Here is a 25,577-nt window from a genome sequence, read left to right on the forward strand (position 1 = left end):
ACAAACACCAGGAGCCACCACCAACCTGTTGGAGGAGCAGGGGAACCCATGCCAAGCTCTCTGCAAGGAATGGTGGCTCAGGGCTTAAGGGTTTAGATACGTGAATGATACAGATTTACCACACAGTAGCTACACCTCATATTTAGTGTGTGCTCACTTAGTCCTCCAGAGCCAGGCTGGGGTGTTGAAGCAATGTCCAAACAGGGCCAGGAGCACCCATCACCATGCAAAGGGCTGCAGCCACATCAGCAGAGCTCTCCATCCAGACCAGTGCACCCTTGGGAGATGCTGTCCTAGGGGGTGCAGGAGCAGCATGGCACAGCCCCCGAGCTGAGACAGCCCAAGCACGGCATGCTGGCAGATGGGCCTGGGGGTCACTGGTCAGCAACAGCGCTGCCCTGCCCTGCGGGCACGGTAATGCCACCCACTTGCAAAGCGGCACAAGCTGCCTGCCAGCGGGGCCGCGTTCAGCCTGCCTACACACAGGGGCTCTTGCACAGTGCCTACAGAAGGTGTCTGGGCACCTTGTGCAGTCAGAGGAGAAAAACACATCTTCAGCAAGTGATTCATCGCTCTCTAAAATCTGAGCCTTGTGGGAGCATTTCGACATACCCAAGTTCATTTCCTCCCAAAATGCAGCAAAACAAGCTTTTATTTATTTTTTTCATTAACTGCTTCTCACTAGTCCCTCAAAAATATTTGAAGGGAAGAAAGAAAAAAGAGGAGGAATTGCATATCTTTGATGCAAAGCTGCCCTGGCTATGGGCTTTAAGCTTTGGCAGGGGTGAGGTGGGAAAGGAGAGAAGATTAATGGGATGGCAGTAGGATCCACTGATGATTGCATCTGAACAGAGATTTTTCCAGCCCAGGATTACAGGTCTAGAGCAGGAATCTCCTTGAGACTGCTGGTTTTTGTTGCTGCAAATGTTTGTACAGCCAGGCTAGGATGCAGTAGGAAGACTGTTTTGTCTGTTCTTGCTTCCTCCTCTTCCTCCGTTGCTGTAACTGAGGCAGCACGGAGACAGCAGCAGAAGTAATGCAAAAACCAGCTGTGGGGAGAGGGCAGGGAGTACGCAGGGGATGGGACTGGGTGGACGGGGACAGGGCATCATCCTGCAGCTGTGTGACACCTGCAAAGAAATCATCCTCACCCTTGGCAAAGTTATGAAGAACGTTTCCCAGCTCAGGCTGCCGGCTGGCCCAGCACACTCAGGAACTCCTGGTAGCAGGCTGAATTATCAACTTATAGATTAAGGTTTTATAACCAAGAGTGTTGCAAGAAAAGGAAAAAAAAAAAAAAAGTTATCAACTCAAATTTGAAAAACATCCTCTTGTCTGCACGGTTGTCCTTTTTCAATCTAAATTTGGACTTTTGACTACTTTGATTTTTTAGGGTATAAGGGTGGGAGGGTATTTTTGTAGAAGGTAACGTATATCTGAAGTGATACAGATTGGTGCTAGAGCCAAGATGATGTTATGATGTCAGAACTGTGAGGGGAAAGACTGAGAAACAGAAAACAACAACAACACCTAGGTGACCTGAGCAAGGTTAGAGCATGAGTCAGCCACGGAGGCAGGGAACCCACTTCTGCTCTCCAAGTCACAACGCCTGTGCCTTGGATTTCACTAGCTGCAAAAAAAACACCACCAACAAGGATCCTTGGAGAAAAAAAAAAAAAAATGGAAAGGAAAAAAAAAGGCATTCCCTTTTCATGAACAACATTTGTTGTTCAAAAAAGTAGCAGTTCAAACTGCTACTATGGAAAATTTTGCCATGGACTGTATGTGCAAAGAGCACAGTGGATGATAAATAACAGGCAATGGAAACATTGCCTGTAGGTGTGACCGTGTCTGTTTTAATTGAAGGGATGCTCTTCAGTGGGGCTCCCATGGCCAGCTGAAGGAGTCAGCTTGGGGCTGTGCCTGCTCAGTAGCACAGGCTGCCGTGGCCAGTGTGAATACAGCAAGTAAATGTGGTGATGGCAATTAAACAGACACACCGATGGTCCTGAAGCACTTGCTAGCAAGGAAATGTGTTTGCAGCTCCGCATCAGCATGCACGAAACTACCTAAGCTTCAGACTTTTCAAATACAATTAATGTGTCTTTCATTTCATAACTCTGTAAGATCTCCTAGTCTGTTCTTCAGCCATTGCAAATGTTCACCTGGCAGGGGATAAATTACTCTGCTCTGTACACGAATTTTGCCTGGTCTTATTCTTTTACACTTCCAATGCTAGGGGACATATCTTCAATTGGTGTGAATTGGAATATCTCAGCTGAAGTCAATGGAACTACGAAAGCTTACACAATATTCAAGAAATTATTTCAAGACATTAAACTTAACAGTCTGACTCTTGAAATCATGGAATTAAATGAGAGAGAATCAAACAAGACCTCACAAATGTTTAAAAGAGATGTTTCTGACTCCTATTTATAACAAAAATCCCAACACCACCTTGCACAAGTGATCTGAATGTGGACTGAAGATTCCAAAAGCATGGGGAGAGGGGGAGCAGCAATTTTTAGCATCTTGATTTTTTCAGACTGGCTTCCTGCTGTTTGAACGCTCTGTGATGACAATACAAACAGTAGCTCATTTCTCAATCAAATTCCACCCACATCAGTGTGTCACATTTGTGCATGATGAGCAGGAAAGGGGTGGTGATGGGGCGTTATATACCCAGGGGCATGCATACACACATGACACAGGTACGGCAAGCCCCTTTTCAAACCTTATTGCCTTCATTCTTGTCCTCGATACAGGGCTGGATCAGCAGGGAAGGAGGCCACCAAGTCCTCCGTGACAATACCATACATAAAAAACTTTCTCCACATCCTCCAAATCTTTTAAAAAAATCAGAGGCAAAGATTTATACACTTATGTATTTGATAATACTTGACGATATGGCTCTGAAATAAATCCAGCAACGGTGATATTTTCATTCTCGGCAGAAGGGGAAGTGAACCAGAGTGCCCTGATGTCCCCCCAGCCACCCGGGGCAACCACTGGAGCTGAGCTTCGAGACCCAGCTCCCCTCATTCAGCCACTGTACTGGGATTTTTCAGGGCATAATTGCCACATCGGTAACGATGAGACAATTTTACATGACTGAGAGACTGCTCTAGGTGCCCAGCTTGCAGGTTACATCTCACCTGCAGGAACTTAAAAACTATATGGACATTTGATTTCACGATTCATTTAAAGTGATCCAAAACGCTGCTTTGAAGCTCCCCTTCCCCCTTTGCACCTGATGGCTGCACAGTGAGCAGAATTATCCTCAGCACGTCACAATCCAGTGGACAGAGATGGTTTGTAAAAGCTGATAAGCCTTGTTAGGGTTGGCAACTTTACATGAACTTCAGTGATAAATACTGCATTTGTGAAATGCCAAATACTGCTGGAATGTTGGCGTGAGCACGACAGAGATTACTGCTAATGTGGGAGCGCGTAGGTACACTGTGCAGTAAATTACAGCCGATATGCATCCACTTGCTGTGAAAAATGTTGGATTTTTGAGCCAGCAGTATTTCCTATGGCACAGTAAACAGGGATCTAATAGAGCTAACAACTTGGATTTAAATTAACGAAGTAAGAATGATGTGACGAGGCTCCTGCATGACTACTGCGGGAAGCGATTGTCAATATTTGTTCATGGCTCTCGCTCATGCTTTACCTGCTCTGGTGAGGGTGTGTGTTTATGGACTCATCCAACCAACGGCTAATGACTAGAGAGCCTCCTTTTCCCTCACTTTTAACAAAGAGATGACAACTCCAGTTACTAGCAAACTTTTGAATTTTGTCTTTTTTTTCCCCTTAATTGATTAAAAGCAATTTCAGAATGAGATGTCCTGCATGCAGATGAAAGCAAAGCTTGATGTTCTGAAGTGCTAAACTTCTCTGTTTTGACCTGCATGATTAAGATCAAGGAGAATTTTGTCTGTAGTAATTAACATGAGACATAACTGTGAATGAGAACTTGCTGTTTTCAGTGACAATGTTGTCTTCTGCTTCAGGGCGAGACGCCCAGGGCCAGGATCCTGGGGATCCCCCCCCTTTGCTTCAGTCTGGCTTTTAACAGGCTGGGAGCTCTCTGTCTCTCACCTGGTGGAGAAGAGAACAGAGGTCACTCTCACACAGGAGCACAGCACTTCTGAACACAACTTGCTCCATCTTGTGAGATATTGGGCTAAGGGAAAATATTGATTGCCCAGAAAAAGAATAATACTGGTAGCTAGATTAAAGGTATTTCATGAGCACTGCCTTTCATGCTGACAGCTCTGCTGTAATCATTCCCAGCGTACCACTCTGCCTCTGTCGGTATTCATCTGTTGCCAATTGCCTTGTAGTTACTTGGTGAGTGTTAGTCGGGGACTCTTCTTTTGTTCCCTGGTTTTACAGCCCTCAAACACAAGGGATCCTGTGACTGGGATCTTGAATGCTTTGAGACACATAATAAATAATTGTTAGCTTTCCAATACCTGAACTATGCTTTGCAGTATCCTGAAGCTTGCATAGCAAGAAGATTACCGATATTAGATAATTTGCTGTTGAGTGGCTTTCATGCAACAGACCCTGGAGATTTTTCTTATTTTGCCTTTTTTTTTTTTTTTTTTTGCATTTTATGGTTTTTGTTTTGTTTTTATTATTATTATTTTGTTGTTGTTGTTTAATTACAGAATGGAAATCTACTGGATTTAATCACCAAACTGACCAAGCCATAAAAATAGACTGAACTGGTCTAAGGCTGCTTTATCAGTGTGTAGAAGGACTTGCACTACTGTCTATGCTACATCCATTCTGTGCAAAGAATTTGCATCTTCGGACATATCATTTTGTCTTTGCTCACCAGATTGACATTTTCTACACAAACTACTCTGCATGAATGCAGCAATCCCCACTTTGTTCATATTCCCTTTCTTCTGGCTCGTGCCTGGTGCAAAGTGAGCAGCTCCTGAGATCCTGCCCCTAGCTAACATTAACACCAGCATCTGCAGAGCTGTGTAGGATGAGAGAAGTATCCTCCTTGCCCTTCCCCGTTTAAAACTTTATCATCACCAGTACCAAAATAACAATGCAATCAAAAAACACTGAAAGATGCTCTTGCTGGTAGCTGACGTGACCTCCAAGCTCAAAAAAAACCCACAGCACCCCTTTCTCCTGCTACTTCCCTACAGCCTCACCCATAGTGCCCATCAAACAATTACTCACAAACCCCATCTGTCAACACTGGGGTCTGCAGTTCATGGAATCTGCCTGGCCACAGTGTTGGATTACTGAGGCTCTCTGTAAACAGAGGTACTTTGAATGACTCATCTCTTACAAATTGCACAGGGAAAATGAAGGCTACAGGAGTGAGTGACATAATTGTAAGACAACAATTACAAAGGCCCTTCTTTCACTTACCCTGACACTTTCCAATGAAGCTAGAGTTTCACACACAGTGCCAGGGCTGATCAAAGCTCCTTGTATATTTTTTTTTCTTGCTTATTTGCTAGGTATCCTTGATGATAAGCAAATTTGCATCAGGGTGGCTTAATGCCTCACAGTCCTGTATGCTGTGAAGTCCAAACATTCCTCCTTCAGCAGAAGTTGCTGACATTGATACTTAATGTGAAGCCTGAATAAATACAAACTACGTTTTGCTGTCGTTGTTCTGTTTTAACATATTCTCAATTTAATGCCCTCCATGCATTTCCTTATCCCACCCTCACCCCTCCACCCCCCCAAAAAAAAAAAAATAGTACCTCGAGGCTCACCAGTATGAAGATATTGGGGAAAATCTTGCCTCTGCCTTGCAGTCTATCTGGTTATGTCCTCTCGAGGTAGCACTTCTGTATTTCAGTCCTATCCCTGGGAAGCAAAGGTCACAGTTAGACTAAGTGTCCAGATGTCAAAATAAAGGTAAAAGGTACCCCATTTGTTTAATAGCAGTTGGAGTCCAGACACACATTTGGGATCCAGTGATGGTTCTGGTGGGTCATACATTCCATCTACTTGTTGTGTTTCCTATCTGAACACTTTGGAGTCTAGCTAGATGCCACTGTGCTGGAGGATGAGAGCTGTGTGTAACAAATAAGGAAAAAATAGAGAACATGGTAAAAAGAAATTGTGTTGGCTTCATGCGTAATGCCCTAACAACTTCTTTTGCTCACACGGAAAAGATATGAGACTTTTGTAAAGTAGAAGTCAGCACCACCAAGGGCTTAATTATGTAATGAAACATTCTCAAAGCCCTCACATTAGCTCACTGATGCTTAGTGGAAAAGGCATTACCTAGCAACAGTCACTAACAAATCACAGGAAAAATAATAGAGATTATATGCTACATCATTCTACAGAGTCCAAACTGGTAGCAAGGTGTGCTTGCCCTTTCACTTCATGTGCAAAAAATCTATTGTTTACAGGTGTGAGGGGGAACAGATGCACTTCAGAGAAAGACAGGCCAGCTAATCTTTCATTAAAAAGTGATATATAAAAGATGCCCAAAGATAGTGAGGCTTGTTAATCTGGCCAGAGACAGCAGACTGCAGCACAGGTATGATATGAGAAAAATGACCTCTTCTTTTTTCCTCAGAGAAGTTGTTCCTCGTGTGTCATCCGTTCTCAGGTGCTTAATTAGAAGGACGAGCTGCTGTTTTAAGCGCTGGCCATGAGTCCTGCTTTGAGCTGCCCAACACCAGTGCCCTGTGTGTGGCTCGGGCAAGTTCCATCAGAAAGTCTGGCAATACCTTGAGCACCAGGCTTTGCTGCATGGTGCCTCTGCATTCATTTCCCCCTTACTTCTGTGCACTACAGTGGAAGAAACCCTTAGAAACTGCAGTGCAAAGGACCACACCAGCATTTAAGACAGTTATTAAAACCAACCCCATATTGAAATGCATCTAGCAAAGAGAGAGATGGGTTTTATTCCGAATTATGCTTTGTTAACAAGTTGTTAGCTAAGTTCTCACTCCAGAATATTTAGAGCCAGCGAAATAATATGTGTCAAATCATTGATCTGACAAGTTTCACAACTTTTTTTTTTCCACTTTAAATTTCAAATATCTATTCAAAAAATAGCATGTTTGGTTTTTCGCTCAGCTTTAATTACCGGCGACAGCAGGGGAGGGAGAAAGAACAAAGCTGAACGCACAGATCCCAGAGGGAGTTTGCCATTTCTGACCACTAGGGGAAAAAAATTTGCACACAACATCTCCCAACTTGGAAAGTGAGCCCACTTAGCACAAAGGCCCCAGGAAGAGGCAATGCAGCCTTTATGCTCTGCTAGCATCCCTTGAGCTTACTTTGTTGACTCCAGCTGTAGCTGGCTTCTATGGCAGAGAACCTTGTACAACGGGATTATTAGAGGCAGAAGTTCTGCAAGGGTGCGCTGTTGGATCTGTTGGATGTGGTATGGCTGGTACTGAGGAGAAACAGAAACGCTGCAGCACAGAGCTACACTCTTTATTCAGAAAACAGTTCAGAGATAGGTGGCATAAAGGCACAGGACTGTGATTTTGGGGGTGAGACTTGCATATTTGCATATACGCATATAGACACACATGCCACACATCTATAAAGATCTGCAGTATTAAAAAGTAAAGTTTTTCTGGTTGCCCTGTGCAATACTCAAACAGTCAGCAGTAGCTCAGAGCTGGCATGTGAGAAGCGATTCCCCATCTCTTCTCACCTCAATTCTCAGTCCCAGACTGATGATGCTGTTAAAAGCCACATCCATGAGACTGCAACTGAGCCTATACTCTGGGCATCCTCCCCTATTACAGAGAGAGGAGTAGGATTTCTGTGTGGAGCTGGGAAATAAGGGTGTATTTCCTAACTTAGATACCTTAATCAAGCATGCTTAATTCAGTTAAAAACCCCACAGTAGGCACAGCCCTTTAACAAGTCTGGTTACGGTAAGTTTAGATAAGGCATAACTTGCTGTTAGCAAAGACCTGTGCTCTCTGACAATCCTTCCTGCTTTTGGAGGTCTCTGACCGAACAGGGCTGCTGTGACGATGGTGCTGCTCAGTGCACATGGAAGCAGCACAACTGGATTCCAGCTCCCTAGTAATTATCAGGTATACACGAAAGAGCCAATCAAGCACCCAAAAGGACAGGCTGCCCTCTGCTCCCCCCGGGTGCAGCTGGCTCCTTATTTCAAGTGCAATCTTAAATTACAAGGAAAAGGATTTGCTGCAGAAGCAATGTTGTTTGGTATCAAAAAAGATTCCTCCTTCCTTCTGCCCCCTCCCCCTGCCTGCTTTTCATGTTTTATACAAAACTTGCTGCTCTGAACACTCCTGGATTTTCTTCCCTTTTAATAATAAAGAAGTGAATCTGATGTCTCCCACTGATGGCTTCCTAACCTTCAAAAGCATGTGTTTATCATGAGTTTCAGCTATCCAAAATAGTTTTGACCTGAGGTTACAATGCAGGCTCAGACCTCTTCGAAGTGGGTTAAATGGATGATAAGCAAACATTTCATTACAACCCCTCAGTTGTTGTAAGGATGTGCAAATCCCCGAGAAAGATTTTCAGCATATCCTCCGGAGCCATGCGGTGCTTTGGACTTGGGAGGTTCACTCAATCAGCGCCCTGCTGTCACTTTGCCAGTGATGGAGAGGTGGACGGCCCCATCCTGCTGCCTCACCAGTGGCTCAGAGCTGCCTGCATGCAGCAGCCTGAAGTTTCAAGCCTCCTGCTAGCTCCACCCCAAAATTAGTTTGGACAGCACTATGCTGAGTCCATCGATTTATTGCTGGGCTTTGTCTCAGGTGCAAGTGGTCCAGCACAGACTATCACTTCTGCAAGGTGAATAGGCACTGCTGTGAAAGCGACACTCATTTTACATGTGGCTTATAATAAAATAACAGAGATGACGGTCCTAGTGGCTAAATGCATCCCCATTCCAAATCAACACAAACACAAAGCACCATGTACGTTCCCCTCTCTCTCAGCTCAGTGTCTCCTTCATGATTTTATCCAAACAACTTCAAAGACCACCGCTCACATGAATCCCGAGCTGTCTGGCCAAGAATCATGCCCCTTTTTTCCCCTTTCCCACTTCTCTTCTACATTCACCCCAAACAAGAACCTGAGTTAATTAATGAATTAATCAATAACAGAGAAAAGTGAACCCTGAGAACATGCAGTGCACATCTGAGATGGGCACCTCTGGTGACTGGTTACAGCAGCACAAGGGATGGATGAGGGCAGACCTCTGCGTGCTTGCTCCATGCCCTTACCAAGCCATGCCCCTATATCTGCTCAAGTAGGGAGGAAAGAGCTGATCCAATACAACATTAATACAGATGCACAGGTTCAGCTGTGACTGCGTGTGGCCAGCTCAAGGGTCAGGCAGACACTGGGCCAGGTTGTTTCTTCCCTGGGTTGTGTTAAACTTGTTGCCTGAAAATGTTTAAATCTACTCTGGAATAGAGCAACATGATTTTCTTTCTTTCCCCAAGGCAGTTGATATTCTAAGGACCCCTACCTTTAGCTGCCAGGTTCTTTGTTCAGCCCACTGACAGCCACTTTAAGACAAGACTCGGGTAAGTACATGAAGAATATTGCACTACTGCCAGCGAAGGTTCCCATGTCCCTAATTCCACCCTAACTGCACCAAGGCTATCAGCAGCTCTGCTCTGCGACAGCATGAATGACACGCTGATACAGCTGTGTCATCTTGCTCAGTTTTATCTGTCCTCACCAATTACCAGCCTCCATACTACTACTTCTTCAGCCCAAATTATCCCTGGTGTAGGGCTGTCCATAGCAGTGCCAGGCACAGACTTTTATTTCTGTTGGTACCATTGGGATGAGCATGGATTTACCTATTCGTGCAAAGAAAAATGTGCAGGGATACGTCTAATTATGCCTTGCTAAGTACGAAATGTCCTTCTATTTAGCAGATGCTTGGGCCCTACTTTGACCTAACACTGACTGTTTCAAGTAAACTGCCAGCAGCCCCGTCAAACTGTTGTGGGTAATTTGGAGTATGAAATGTGTTAAATTATTCAAAAAGCTGAATAAGCATAAACAGGCAGTACAACAGGAGAGATATGCATATCCAGCGATGCTGGTGTGACATTTAATACATCATATTAGCACTCCTGTTAGTACAAAGAGCTGGATGCCTAGCACAGCAGCCTGCAAATTCACAGGCAGAACACAATGTAACTGCATTTTGCCCCCTATAGCCTTCCTCCAACTGTTTCCCTTTGCAAAGCTAGATATGGCTCGCCTATAACCAAAGGTGAAAGTAGGGAAGCAAAATTTGATTCCTCCCTCAAACAGAAGGTGCAGCAGGTCAGGCTCACCCACCTTTGCTTCACACTGGCATCAATCACTGCGCTGATAGCAACTGTCTGATTTAGGGCAGGGGTGTAAATCAAATCAGGATCAGGCTAAAAACTGTCTGATAGTGGGAAGCAGACCCCTAGACAGACAAACTCTGCTCGGTAATAGAGCTAACGTGGCACAGAACACATGCAGGCTCATAACACATGTCTAGCTCAGAAATACATACAAATCCCCATGTCCTAGTAAAAGCTGACACTAATTCAAGACAAAACCCTACATTTTATCTACTGTGGAAACAGTCCATTATTTCTTATCCTTCAAAACAAAAAGCATTTTCAGGTTATGGAGTATTTCTGAGATCTCGAGGGATTACACTGCAGGGGATGAATGAGATGCTTCTGTAGTCAGGGTTTCGTGATGGTGAGCACCAAGGGGAAGTGATACTCTCTACTTTGAAAGCTTTTTCCCATTCTCAGGGAGAGGAAAAAAAAAATGGAAAAAAAAAATACCAGCACTGTGAAGTTTGGGCCTGGAAACCCAATCTTCATTGCTTGGTTTGTCAATGAAAATAGAAATAAAACCTTAAAAAAAAAAATCCATAGAGCCAGCTCATAACAAATAAATGGAATGATCTCTCCTGAGAGCAAATGGAAGCCCTAGTGATGGAGTTAAAGCAGCCCGGACAAAGCACTCATGGATGTGAAAATACTGTCAGCAATATGCCTGGATCAGCAAGAGATGGACTAGCTGACCTAAAAGGCCTTTCCATGCCTTTTTACTTTCCCCCTCCATTTTTTTTTTCCCCCCTCCTTTCTCTCCACAGTTTTAAGGGGGCTGGGGGTATGATTACTTTGTGCATGGGGGAAGTCTGGGTGTAAATGGTTCTGAAGCTAGTTCCCTGGCTGCTAGCCACCTTATCATAGTCACCATTTTCTTTCTTTTTTTTCCATCTGTTTTGGTTTAGCTAAAAAAGTGATCATCTTCTAACAATTTTATAAGGCTGGAAGGGACATCAGTACATTTTGCCCACTCCTTTGAAACAAATATGTTGCAGTATGTTTCTTGGCTCTTCTTTTGCTTGGTTCTGAACTCCAGATAGTGATAGCCTTCGATTGCTGAGTCTACCTCCATGACAAATGTTTACTAGCTTTGTTATCACACGTGCTTTGTGAGAGTATGGGGACTGAAAACTACATAGCTCAGTTTTCAAAGAGTGAATTGGAACTTGTCAGATAGACACTTGTAAAAAAAAAAAATTGCAATCAGCCAAATTTTGTTCTTTCTGGAGAGAGCTATAGAAAAAAAATAAACACTATCTTGTCAAAAACATAACCTCTGCCTATAAACACAATGGAGATAGGCAAATATTTTGAGGGGAAATGTAGGTTCAAATTTTAATCTTTAAACAAATTTTATTTTGCAAATATTTTCAGACATATTTTCCCAGGGAAATAGCCAGCTTGTATCAATTATTTAGGAGTGTTTGTAGGAAGCCAGCTTAAATTCATAACAAGAGTATCAGTTCAAGAAATGTGAATCTAAACATCAAGTCCAGTTAGTCAGGGAACAAAAACAAACCATATGACCTCTCAATCCAAATTAAACCCGATAAACAGCATCCAGAACCACCTACAGAAATTATGTAATAATTATTTGAAATTATGAGTTAATACAAACAATTGTTTGCCTTCTCATAAATATTTCAAAACCATAAACAGACAATAAACCCTTGATTCTCCATTTCCCCTGCTGCTTACAGTAGTCTTTCTGATTTAAGAAGGGTCACTTCTCTGAGCCAGCTTGAGCAGCTAAGGTCATACCCAAACTGGTAATGGAAAACCATTTTGTGAGCCCAGTCTAGAGATGGTGAAAGACAAATCCTTCCCCAAATAAACGTAGCATAGAAATCTAGTGAACAGCATTAACTATTTCCCACTGTGGAGTAGCACATAAGGTGCTCTTCTACTTATTGATATAGATGCAGTCCTGCTATAGGCAAAGAAGCCAAAGGAAAGCAGCGAAGGCAGTGAGACCACTGAGGACAAGCTGACATCACTTGGGAGCCAAAGTAAACTCAAGGATTCATCCACTTCCCAGCACCTCAGCAATAAAAATAAATCCCATTAACTTCCATCGCAATTGAATTCTCGCTCAGCTCTGCCACAGTAGCCCATTCCTATTAGAGAAAGGGCACATCAAGAGTGTTCTCTTGATCTCTGCTCCAGACATTACATGGCACCAGATGACATGCTCAGGCAGCAAGAGACCCAACAGGTTTGTGAGATCCAGGATTTCACTTCATAAAATTGGAGAATCTAGCTGGTTCCGCACCGCAGCTGAGTCCCTATTCCTTGCTGACTTTATATGCAGCAAATCTATTGTACAAAATATGGTGGATTTGTTAAAGAAAATGCAGATTAGTTCCTTTTAAACATTTTCAACTACCAGCTAAATCAGGTCAACTCATGAAAGTTAAAACTGACAAACTTGCCAAATTTCTTTAATAGAGAAAAAGAACTTTAATAATCACTGCTATGATTTAATGTGGAAGAATTGGCAGGATAGGGGGAGATTGTTTCAAAGTGCCTTCATCCCTTCAAGGAATGTGACTGCTCCATTTTATTTTTTAACTGATGATCATTCTCACAAGCCCAGCTATTGTGTAAGTCACCTGGAACTGGTTTCAAATGTTTAACACTATATTGCAGAAGCCTTATTACATCTGGCCTCTCTGTAGCTCTTAGTTCTTCCTAATGAGTTCTACTTCAGAACATTGTTTTATTTGAAGGGGGATGTATTTCTTATACAATTTCTTAAATTTTCCTGCAAAGAAAAAACACTATCCAATGTTAAGCCCCCATTATTTCTTGATTTGCCACAGAAATAAAACTATTTGAGTCATTCTTAACCACAGTACATGAAATTATGGCAAAGAAAAAGTACCACAGCTAAAAAACTGATTAACTCTCTCTTTTCTTCCTGCTTTACTGACATGGCAGATTTTTCAGTTAGTTTATCTGCATCAGAAAAGTTTTGCTCATGGTTTTCTTTAATTTATCAATAGCTGATCTCGGTAATGCTTGTATACACACTTCGTCTTGACTACAGGATCCCAAGAAGAGCCAGAGCTTGACAAAAAATACGGAAAGCTTTCACAACAGCCTTTATTAAACAACTTTCAGAGAGGTCTCGTTTTGAACTTTTCCTGTATTTAATGAAGACAAATCCAAAGTTGAATTGTCCTAAAGCACTTTCAGTTTTGCTTTCGACTTCTCACTCTCCTTTCTTGTTTCCCATCAGTGAGTGAATACAATAGCAGTAGGAAGCCAAAATACTCAATCATTGTGCCCTTTCAACGGTGTGTAATGATGTTGAAGGCTCCGTGCACTATTAGGCAATGCAGAGTAAATAAACCTCTCCATTAATATAATAATCTAGATTTTACGGGTCATTTCTGGGAAAATAGCACGCACGTCCCTGCAAGTTTTCCATAGGACCACACAGAATTATCATCATTTGGCAGAACCTTCTCTTTTGAGTCCTAGAACTGTCATTGTGAAACAAATCCCACTTTTCTTGTTGGCTGAGGTAGTACGGATCCACACTGAAAGCTCTCCAGGGACTCTGAAAGGTTTTTGTGCACGTAACAGCACATCTATCTAATCTGCAGTGGACTGCTCACTTAAGAACACTAACTGATAGAGATAAGCACAGGTTTCCAGTTTCTTACCTGGAGGGCAGTGGTTAGGTGGTTTATAGGCAAGATGACCTGACGCTACTGCCAACTTCATCCTCTTACTCTGGGTGCTCACATAAATGTCTGAAGTTGTACACATCGTATTAGCAGCCAGTTGAAATACTGGCCATGCTATCCATTCGCTTCCTTCACAGGAACGTGGTGGAAAGCAACGGGAATGTATTCAGTGCTTTCAGCATCTGAGTTCACTGGAATCATGCAGAAAAAGACAAGAGTGCAGCTCAACTAAAGTATTTCCTAATCATTTTAAAGATATTTCCTATAGTCTATTTAGACTATTTAAGAGTTTGCATCAAAGTAAATAAGCTACCATACCTGATGTGTGAACCCTCCAGATTCTTTACCCTACCTTTGCCCACCAGTCCTGTCGGGCACGGTGCAGCTGTCTCAGGTCACTTACGTACCCAATGGGAAGTTGCTGGATGTGGATATAGAAAAAAAGACACTACCAGTATAATCAGGGTAAACTGGGACCCCTGAAATCACCAGCTGAGCTGAGCATATTCTGAAGGAACCCGCGTCGCCACCAAGCACAGGGCACAGTGCTTTGATTTTCAGTTTCATTGTTCTCGGTAAGAACCTGGCCTGGGCCACACCAGGTTCAGATGGCATTTGGGCAGCATCGCTCTACAAATGGGTGAACAGGGGGTGACATAGTCTCACACCTGGGTACAAGGGAAAGATGCCACCTGTGAATTTTGTGTTGATTCCAGAAATTTTGATCAATCCCTGCTCCATTAATAAATGCAACTTTATCTACAATAAAACAAACTGCAAAATCAGCTTAGTACACTGAGCCTGTGCTCTGCTGATCAAAATAAATAGACAAAGCACTTGTGGTTAGTTTGAAAAAGTAACATCAGGAGGGTGAACATGGTACATGCCTGACATTTTTGCCATTCCTTCTCTACCACATGAAGACTACCCATACTTGTAAAAGAAGGTATTACAAACTATATATCCAAGTTTTCCATGATGCCAGCAATTGTTTTAAGCCTGTTTCTTGTGCCTTTTATCTCTCTTACAAATCTTGAAGGGAATAGGATTCATCAGTACACAAATGGCCTTTATTTCTGGCTGTTAAAAACCTGATGATGAGCAACATTTCCAAGGAAGAAAAAGAAGTCAATTTCCGAAGCATGTGCAGAGTTAATGTCTACAGTAATTGCGACTAAGTACGGTAGAGCAGAGATGTACTGCCAGCTGGAGCCAGGGATTAAAAAGGAAACATCTGTGCTGAGATTATAGGAACAGAGGAAGCTGTGGGAAGGAAGGAAGCGAGAATGCCCATGTAGGTCCACCTACCTCATTTGAACTTCTCCTTTTCCCCATGATTTTTTGTTTTCCTCTAGCAAAATTCTACATATTTACCATCCTGTGTGCAAAGAAAAGCCTGTCCTATTTCTCTGCTAATTGACCTTTGCCTTAGACTAACCTCATGACCACACATTAGCAAGATGAATCCTGAGCATTGGAATTTAGGTACACACTCACAACGGAGCAGGCTTTTAGGTAATTTGCTGAGCAAGAATGCCTTCAAGTGTAATGACTTGAGGTGAAACTTTTGGCTTCAACCAACTTACACTGAGTCTAACTTTAGGCATACAAGAAATTCCCTTATTCTCAGTGGTACTATATGCAAACTTAAATTTACACATGTTGAATTATTTAGTTAGTCTAGGAGCGAAATAAACAAGATTGCAGGCCAATAACAATATACCGCCCATTTTATCAGAACCTGAAAACATTTTAGATATTGAATACAGGATATATTCTACATTCAGCAAAATGTGCTGAAGATATCTCACCTTCAGATCTATTTTGTTTATTTGTTTTTGTTTCATTTTTCCAAGAATCAGAATCTTGTCCTTTCTTTATGAACCTTCTTACCAAAGTTCCTACTAAAATAATGGTACAAAGCCACAGGAGACGTATTCTAATAAAATAATAAGAACGTTAGTCATTTGGAGATGTACGAAGGAAGATGTGAAACTTCTAAAACAACTTTACAAAACACGGCTAGCAAAAACGTATACACACACACATTTAGCTATTTAGATTAAATTCTAATGAAACACTGTGTGTTGCTTTTATCCCTGCCAGTCTCCCCAAACTAAAGTTTCAGAAGTGCATGTTAGATTTGCAGAAATTGAATGTTGTACAAGACAGGTCAAAAAGAAATTAAAGATCTCTTTGCATTTGTGTTATTTATATATTTTTTTTCCTTTTTCCCCTCTCCTCCCTACTCCACTTGCCTTTGCACTCCTGTTCCTCAGGAGCTCTGGTGAGGTGAAAAGGCAGGGATGAATGCATTGAACCTGGGGAGAAGGAGGGAGGAGAGGAGGAAAAAAAAGCAAGAAGGAATTACTCCTTTCAAAAATAAATAAATCAATAAAAAAAAGCACAGAAGTATTACTTTAAAAAAAAAAAATCCCAGAGCCGACACACACACTCCATTTCTACTAATCGGATTGTGATGTGTTTGCCTTTAATATGTGCAGCCAGCCCCTATGCCCGGCCTTGTGCACATGTCATGTCCTTTTAACATCAGCAGCCACTGGCCTGATTCTCAGACCCTGATAACATGTTCCCAAGTAGTATCGTGTAACGGGGGAGGAGGGGGAGAAGCTGGGGAGAGGAGCCAAGGCTGGCACAAGCGATCAGTGGCTTTATTGAAATGCTACAGACAACTCTCTTCTAATCGCCAAACCTTTCACTTAATTTCAATTCTTTGTTTTTTTGTTGATATGTCAAACAGAGGCTACGCTGGCCATAAAACAAAAGGATGGATTCGAAGTAGGGCTTTTCCTTAATCCTCTCTGCTCCTTGCTCATCCTGCTTTCAGCAGATTTCCAATATCATTAGTTTCTCTGGGTGTGTGCAATTTTCTGCTCCTTTTTGGAAAGGGAAGAGTTGAGAGGCTCAGGAACCTCAAAAACTTAAATGGGTTTAGAACAGAGAATTTTGGAAAGCTGTGATGGAATAGAACAAATCCTAAAAAAGGGCAGCGAGGCCACGAAGCCTGGACTCAGCAGAGGGGACATCTGCTTGCTCCATCCAGTCCCAGGCCAAGTTCCCATTTAACACTAGACTTTTGAACTAAGTCTTTCCACTTATTTAAGTCATTTTTAAAATAACTATATTTTTTTAGAATAAGTATTTTATTAGTAGTGGCGAGCTCGTTGAAGTGGATGAAGCCCAAAATGTGTTCTACAGACCATGCTCTTGTAGCATTCATCTGATTTTTACAGACAAGAAGATACCCAAATCCAGAGTCTCTATCTCTGAATTGTGAAACAATCCTGATCATCCTCCAAGAAGTTCCACAAGGTTTGAACTCCTTGGATACGTGGTATGAAGTAACATGCCACCAAAAGAAATGAAACCTAAAAAAAGGGTACAGTGGTCTTTAAAATTTCTTCTCCTTCTCAAAAAATCCCAACATCACCCTTGAATTACATTTGAATAATGTCCACCTTATTTTTAAACATGTAGATGCCTCTACACAGGTTAAATATCAAACTAAAACATATGTTGACTTCCTGAATGGTGTATGAGCAGAAATCAAACAAGACCTGGACACCACAGAACAGACTGCACACTTATTCTGGAGCCACATCCAGCTGATAATTTTGTCTCTTTCTTTTATATTTTTTTTCCCCATTTGATTTGTAGAAAGTGAGCAGTGAAGTTTGTTTGGGATACATCAGCCTGCAAATTACACTGGACTTTGAGGTCTCACTGGTTGAATCTCTAGGGCTTATCTGAACTAAGTGCACATTGGGTTTGCTCAATGGAACTTTCTAAACGCAGTTTCTTACAGTGTTCCTGGTGTGACCATATCGGTGTGAATAAGAGAAACCTTCTGGTTCAGTGGAGATACAAGTTTGACTGCAAAGTTATTCTGTCAAAATCCACAATGTTTCTGCTTAAAAATGAATGAAAGGACTTGCTGGACTTTGACAAGTCAGAACCAATAAACTCACCGATGGTGGCTTTTCTTGAAATCGGTGCTCCTGAATGATGCTCAGAGATCAGTTCTTGAATGTCCTGAAAAACAGTGAATAAAACCACAGTTCCATCCAGAAGAGACCAAAGGGGAGATCAGATTCATGAATCCAAGCTAGAGAAGAGAGCTTATGAGCTTCCTCATTTCAGTGATAACAAGCACCAGACTCTGCATATTCCTTCCTCTTATAGAAACCTTCATGGCACTTTTCTCTAATTCACAGGAGGAGGCGCTTATAGAGGTCAGCCTACATCGTTTGTTTTGGGTCCCCAAGGACCCCAGATGACCAATTAGGTGTCAGGCAGGCACCTACCTTTACCATTTCTCATTGTGCTCCTGGTTAAAGACAATGCTGCAGAAGCAGCAGCTTTAAAGGTGTGAGAGGAGACACCCGATGGCTGGTCCTGTATTTGTGGGGCTGGTGTTGTAGCCTGCATAGCTTTTGTCATTTCATACACCTGAGCCAACAGTTTTTAAACTGCTCTGACCATCTCTGCAGGCAAAACAAGGTAATCCAAAGCATAGAACTAACTAGATAAGAGACACCACAGAGAAGAGAAGTGCACCAGCATGAACTATTTCACAGACAACCCACAAAGGTAAACTTATAAATATCCTTGGGAGTGGGGAAATCGACTAGCACATGGGAGCTGAGCACTCAACTCGCTTTCCTCATGGAAAATACTAATAGCAATAAAAATATCAAACCACTGCGAACTACTGAAGAAGAAAAAAAAAAAACACTAAAATCCTTAAAAGAGTAAGGACTTAGACTGATGCAACTTGAACCATCAATTAGGTCCACCCTTGACCCATGTGTGATTGGCAGATGTGCACATCCTGAACTCCTAGACCTCTTTTGCAGCCTACTTGTGTGGTGCTCACTGATACCCACAGGTTCTGCTGCTGTGGATTCGCATGGCATTGCCGCCAGCCAAGGATGCTCCCCAAACCTGTGAGCTGAGCCTCCACAGCACCACATACCAGGCAGCAGCACAGCTACCAGCATGCTCCTGTCAGTAAAAGCCCTGTAATTCCCTTGGCAAGGGAATAGTTTCCCTTTTATCTCTTATTAAAGGGGATCAGGTGTTTGCCCATGAGAAATGCACTCTGAGCTACAAGATTTTTTTTTTTTTCTGCTGAAATATGCCCATAAACTAGATATGTGTCTGTTTAAATAAGCATAAAATTATGAGTATCCTGCAGCAAAATGAGACAGCAGCATTCAGGGTAGTGCAGATGAAAAAGCCCATTCTTCTCTCCTTCCCTGACTTTGCTGGCGAACTTTGGGCCTATTGAGACTTTTCAAGGACACACAAGAAGGGGCTATACAGCTGCCAAAGACTTTTTAGAATAATCTTTTAGATGCATTTAGTCAGAAAGCAGCTGTGTAAGTGATGTGATTTGTATTTACATGCACATATAACGCCCCCAGTACCCTGGCAGCTACTGTGTGAAGGCAGAGCATCTCTCCCCAGGTCTGAGAGTACGCCCTGCACTTTTCCAGACAACAGAAAGGACTTTGCTATTCTCTGAGTCGAGGCTGAAGAGCATCATTATTGCACTGGCTGCAGGATCCTCCTGTTCTCCAGCCTCCTCATTTCAAAGCCTTTCATTTCCCGAGACAGCTGCAAGGTGTCCCTTCAAGGATTTTGCTTTTTTGATTTATGCTTTTATACGCTCGAATCTCAATTGAGATATCCCAGCCTCATTCCATTTCTGACCTTACACCATCAAACCGAAGTGACCCTCCATCTCTCAGGCCTGGGCTGGCTCCCAGCCCAGGTTAGAGAAGAGCAGGGGCAGAGCTGCAAAGCAACCCATCAGCCGGGTCCCGAGGAGATGCTTCGCATAAAGCCACCACAGAGCACAACAGCTTGCTGCTGGCCACGCGAGCTCTCCATCCTCCAAACTTCTGACATTTTGACACAACTCTTGTTTTGCCAAGGCTTGCTTTGCATTCTTTTTGTTCTGAGAAAATCCTGTCCAGACCAAGCCAAGCGCCCCAACAGATGGCATGGAAGCGGATGACATGGGATTGAGATCTGCAAACAATACTGAAAATTGCCTTTTAAGATAATAATTATTATTATTTCAGCTACAAGCAAGCTTTTTGGCAATGAATTGGAGTTCCTGAGGGCCAGGCACCTGCTTCTGGTCATTGTTCTGCCTCTACCACACCTGTAAGCACGTGAGCATGCAGTGAGGATATCCAGGTATTTGATCCCCTCCAAATGCAGCCAAGAACACCCAGACAGCGGCGAGACAACGCCCAGAGTTTGCCACTTTTGTGCTGATGATTCTGCAAGTGAAACACACCCCAGCGGGATAAATAAATAAATAAATAAATAAATTCTCATTACGGCATTACTTCCTTTCTTTTCTTTGTTAGAGAAAAAAAAAAAAGAAAAAAAAACTTTACTGGAATAGCTTCACTGTCATAAACTGATTGAAAAAAAAAAAATGTAAACTTCCTAACAAAAATCCTTTCACTGTCAGAGAGCCCCTGCTCTGCTCTACATAAGATGCTTCCATCAAACAGACACCTTTAAAAAAATCAGCTGAAAGGAAAAGCAACTCTCATTCAGGAGAAACTGAGGCAATTTGAGACCGTATATGCTGCATTAGCTTCCAGCTTTGACGCCAGTTAAGTACACCTCTAAACAGTCCTTAGTACTTGCTTAAATAATAAAGGAGAGAAGGGAAAGAAAAAAAAAAATTTGAGGCTGGAGGTCTATAAAATCTTTATTCCTGTCCTATTCAAGAGCCACCCTTAGCTGCTGCTGCTGAGAGCAAAATTGGGAGCAAATAATACTACCATCCTCCTTCTTCAGTAATGCCTTTAAAACATATAAGTGCCAGTTGAATTAGCCTATTTATAAGACTTCTTTTTTCCCCCGACTGTAAACTCCTAATGACTCTCCGTTACACAATGCAATTCAATATGACTCAAGCTTCCAGGGGTCTTGATCCCCTCTAGATAGTGTACCACAAAAGTGATTTATAAACTACAGTCTGAGAAAGTCAGAGACTGAAGTGATTTGAGAAAATAGTTCAAGCTTGTAAGTGAATACAAGTGCTATGAATTCCAATGACAGAATACACCCCCCACCCCCAAATCTTTTCCTATATTCTCATTTCATACAGCAGAGGGAAAGGTGGTGATAAAGGAAAGGGGTGGGGGGCAGAATAAGAAAGCCCAAAGGAAATAAGAAAAATAAGAGCTGTATGGCAAGAGCTAAGTCATACACCAAAGTAAGCCTTTTGGGGTATGAAAAAGTGTAACAAGAGCCTTTGCATGGCAGATCATATCTGTGAAGCTGAGCAGTTTTGAATGGGGCACTCTGTGGCTGAAGAAGTGCTAGAGAGGAGGCGGTAGGGAAGGAGGTAATAAAAGCAGAGACCACTGATAAGCTGAACTCAGATATCAGGTGTATCACTAGAGAAAAAACACAAATTTGTCAGTCCTTCCCCAACAAAAAGTGAACAGTAAATCTATATATGTGTGTGTGTATATATATATATATATATATATATTTTTTGAGAAGGACCCTATGTCTCAAAATGTTATTTTGGATGGAAATAATCCCAAATCACACAGTTTCTTCTTGCAAGACAGATTTTCCCATCCAAATTTCAGCATGGGTTTGTTATTTTGGAACCTGTTCCCTTCCCCCTCTCCCCTTGTCGCCTCTCCCTGTCTTTCACACTGAGGCGCTTGGTCTAAAGACAGCCAGGGAGCTAAATATATATTAATTAGAACTCTTGAGGCTGCCATCAATGAGATACAATTATCCCAAACTGTTGCTATTACAGGCTCTGATAGCTTCATTTAAATTCCTGAATAAAACATGAAATATCTTTAATGAGAAATGAATATAGTTGTCAAGAGGGAGTAGTTGTGATATTGTTACTAGTTGAGATATAGAAGATGAAGACATAATATGAATACCTTCGATTTTATACAAAAATGACGGCTGTTAGGAAAAGACAGATCCCCCTTCAGAGATTTCATTTAGGCTGCATATCAAGAAAACATATAAAACAGCAACATCTCTCTTGCATGGAAACTCTGCTGTCCCAAAGGCAGCTGGCACTCCCGACTCTGTGTGAAGTGTAGCTGGTACAAGGTGTAGTGGCAGCAAAACGAAACGCTCTACCAATGAGGAGAGATTAAACAAAGCATGCCATGCTCAGCAAAACACTCCTGTTGTTACTCAGTGGCTGAGCAGGGTGCTCAGCATGGAAAATTCTCTCCCACACTCTCTCATGCACTCCCTTCTTTGTCTTTTTTCTTTTTTTTTTTTTCATTTTTATTATTTTTAAGACAAATGCCAATGAGGGAGCAGAGACGTGGTTCTCTCTCCTTTTCAAGGCAACTGAAAGACACAAGGCCAGGCCAGTGAAGAGCAGTTCTTTAAATCACGCTGTCAGGGAGATGGGAGCTGCAGCACCTTCTAATTCCTCTGCAGTTGCTTGATGGACTGCACCACTCACACTAAAAATTCACCCTTGAGCTGCAGCAGAGGTCTCCTCACCTGCTGTTTGACTGAATTTACAATGACTCCCCCCTTTCCATGCAGTTCATTTATTTGTCCCTCCTTTGCTTAAAGTGAGCTCTTGGATTTTCCATCCAGAAGTGTTTCCAAAATAGCTCACAGACAAGGGGCAGCTGCGAGTCCCTGATGGAGCCCCAGGTCCCTGCTCCCATCAGACAGGGCACGCTGAAGCTCTCAGCTCTGGCACCGCCGCTGGAAAGCAGCTCTTTCCAGGGTGGAGCACAGCAGCTATTTAACAGCATGTACCATCACTTGTACTTCAGTTTAGGTTGCAAAGTGGAGATGATTATCATACTAATTGAAAGGGCATGGGAAATATTAAGGAGGCAGAACATAATTATCCAAACTGGAAATTGCCAGGTCATTCCCATTCTTGGAGGATCCTCTAGTGACCACAGAGTATGGTCAGGACCTCAATTTAAAGTCTCAGTACTAGTTTGCATCAAGCATTTTTACATTAAATCAATTAATATGTATGTCCCGAATATTAGTTTTGAGATACTTGGAGTGTAGCAGCTCAGTTTCTTCTACAAGCATTGGTTTGCATTTATTCTCTAGACACAGAGATAGAAAATTATCTCAGGGATACAATTCAATTTCTCTTAATCAACACCTCTTTGCTTCATCGAGTAAAGCATGTTTAATCCATTTAGAGTTAGTTGTCAAGGAATACACACTCTAATTAATATTTTCCTGAAGATGTTTGTACATGACAGCATAATAAATTAAACAAAGAAATAACAAGAGTGAAGAGTTTAAGTGCCCCTGCCAGACTGGACCAGAAGAGATACCTCTGTGGATTCAGTTTCTGTTCCACCTGACCATCCAGCAGCATGTCAGCTTCAAGACAGAACTTGCGAGAGGAAAAGGAAATACATACACCTAAATTGTCTCCTATTCTTGGCAGCTCATGGTGCTAAGGACACTACAGTCAGGGCAATGAATTGCCAGGTCTCAAAAGTTGCCCTTCAGAGAAGAAATGAATCAAAACCTACTGGCCAGTGTCTAAGATGAGAAAAGAGTTGCCTAATGCACCTTAAAGCTTATTCTGTCAAAGGGCCTTTGCTCGCAAGCTGAAATACATGTATTCTCCCCCAAGGAGTTGAAAACAGTTACAATTCAACTCTCCAAAACCAGCCACAAAAGACCTTGGAAGAAGCAGAGATGTGCAGTCACTGGGCCAAGAGAACAATGCAACCTCAGCCACAGCAGAACCAGGAGTACAGAACAAATACACTTCAAGCAATACCTGAACATCAGCCTAAATATTTATGCCACAGTCACATGCCTCAGATTTATATGAATAATAACGCTTCCTGGGATCAAAAGCCATCTTTAAGGTGAAATATTGCTGCTCAAAAGCAAAGAGGTTTTATTAACAAGCAAGTCCTTTTCTTTTAAAGCAATTTTGGGATTCCCTTGAGCTACTCAAAATTGCTGAAGCAAACACTTGCCCCTCACTGCATAAGTCATCTTTGAGGAACCGAATTAAAGACCTCGGAGCCCGACACTGGAAACATCAAGTGCAATTTACTGCCTTTGAATCAGTGTAACCAGCGCTATATCCAATTATACTAATTTTATTTATGTAGTTTATTCCCCACATCCCCCCCAAATTAATTTTATGTTCCTAAAAAGAATACTGGATTAATAGCCCTAGTAACCAAATCCATCCATCAACAAAAAATATACCACACAAACAGTGACTCCGCAGATTTTTCTCTCTACCACTTGTTTTAATGCAGGACTCAAAGATAGCATGTCAGGAGAGTGACGAGATTCCCCAGAGCCCTGTACAATATTTTTACCCTTTTCAGAGACGGCGTCTTTGGTGTCAGCTGGCTATGACCAGCAGCGGCAGGGATGCTCTGATGGGAGGAGGCATTTTTCCATGGACAGTTGACAGCAGTGACTTTTTGACTGGCCCCTTCCAGCTGCTCAAATCTGAAACTACATTTAAAGGGCAGAAAAAGGAAGAAAAAAAATACAGTATTACCCAAAAGATGGATGTTTACTTCAAAATCATGAGTTTTCAGCTTTCACTAGGCTTGACCCAAACTCTTCCTTTTTCCCCTTGTGTCAGCTCCTTTTCCAAGGAGGATGCCACACAGCACTTCTGTGGTCAGATCCTGCTGGGTTTGGGGTATATTCTTGCTGTACCCTGGCAAGGCAGGAAAGTTTTGGGGAGATAGCTGCAACCACTTGCCTAAAAACAGCCCCAGCTTCTTTCACTCCCCGTGCAACTTTTCCCAAATTCATCCCTAACTCCTAGCATGCTGGAACAAGACAGATTGGGCAGGGTAACCAACTTGTGCTCAGATAAAACTCTCGCATTTTCCTCATCTCAACAAGATGTTGCTTTTATTCTCTTTTCCACTGCTTTCTTTCTTGCTTTCATTTTTTTTTTTTTTTTTTTTTTTTTTTAAAGAAGGCCCCTCTGACTGAACATACCTGTTTGTTCTTATGTCCTGGGAAACCAAACAAAGCACTTTGAATTACTTATTGTTATGGCTTGGGGACAATATTGCATCTCTAGGTTTATAAAGCAGCCACTACATTTACACCACTAAATACAAATGATTTTAATAATCAGTGTCGTATTTGCTTCTTTCAGCAGGGTGCCTTGTCATTACTTTAACAATAATAATACCTGCTTTTCATTTGCTAAATGTTATTATGATTATTATTCAGAAGCTTTACTATAATTAACTAACTGAGCCTCACAACACCCCTGTGAATCAGGCAAAGAATTACAACTCCCCTATTTTTCACCTGGAAACACAGTGATGGGAAAGCTAAGTATCGTAACACGTAGGGGGCTTGGATTAAACCCAGTGCTTCAAGCTTCAAAATCCTATGCAGAAACCGCACCTTGAGCTGTCTGCCTCCAGCTCAGCACCTAGTGCTGCTGTCAGTTCAAACTCATTGAGATGACATTTTGGAAATTCAAAAATAATAATAATAA

General features: G+C 42.2%; 1 protein-coding gene across 1 annotated transcript in view; it reads right to left on the reverse strand.

Moving 5' to 3' along the window:
* Positions 1-1,385: 1,385 nt before the first annotated feature.
* The window catches only part of LOC310904656 (uncharacterized protein), a 42,599-nt gene continuing 18,407 nt past the window's right edge, over positions 1,386-25,577 (reverse strand). The window contains exons 9-11 of the mRNA XM_083849718.1: positions 18,031-18,094; positions 5,760-5,853; positions 1,386-4,104 (exon numbers count right to left, since the gene is read on the reverse strand). Of these exons, the coding sequence (XP_083705844.1) occupies positions 4,101-4,104; positions 5,760-5,853; positions 18,031-18,094 (162 nt within the window). The 3' untranslated portion in view covers positions 1,386-4,100. The remainder of the gene's footprint in view (positions 4,105-5,759; positions 5,854-18,030; positions 18,095-25,577) is intronic.

The sequence above is a fragment of the Anser anser genome, assembly GCF_964211835.1.
Source record: "Anser anser genome assembly, chromosome: 10".
Lineage (NCBI taxonomy): Eukaryota > Metazoa > Chordata > Aves > Anseriformes > Anatidae > Anser > Anser anser.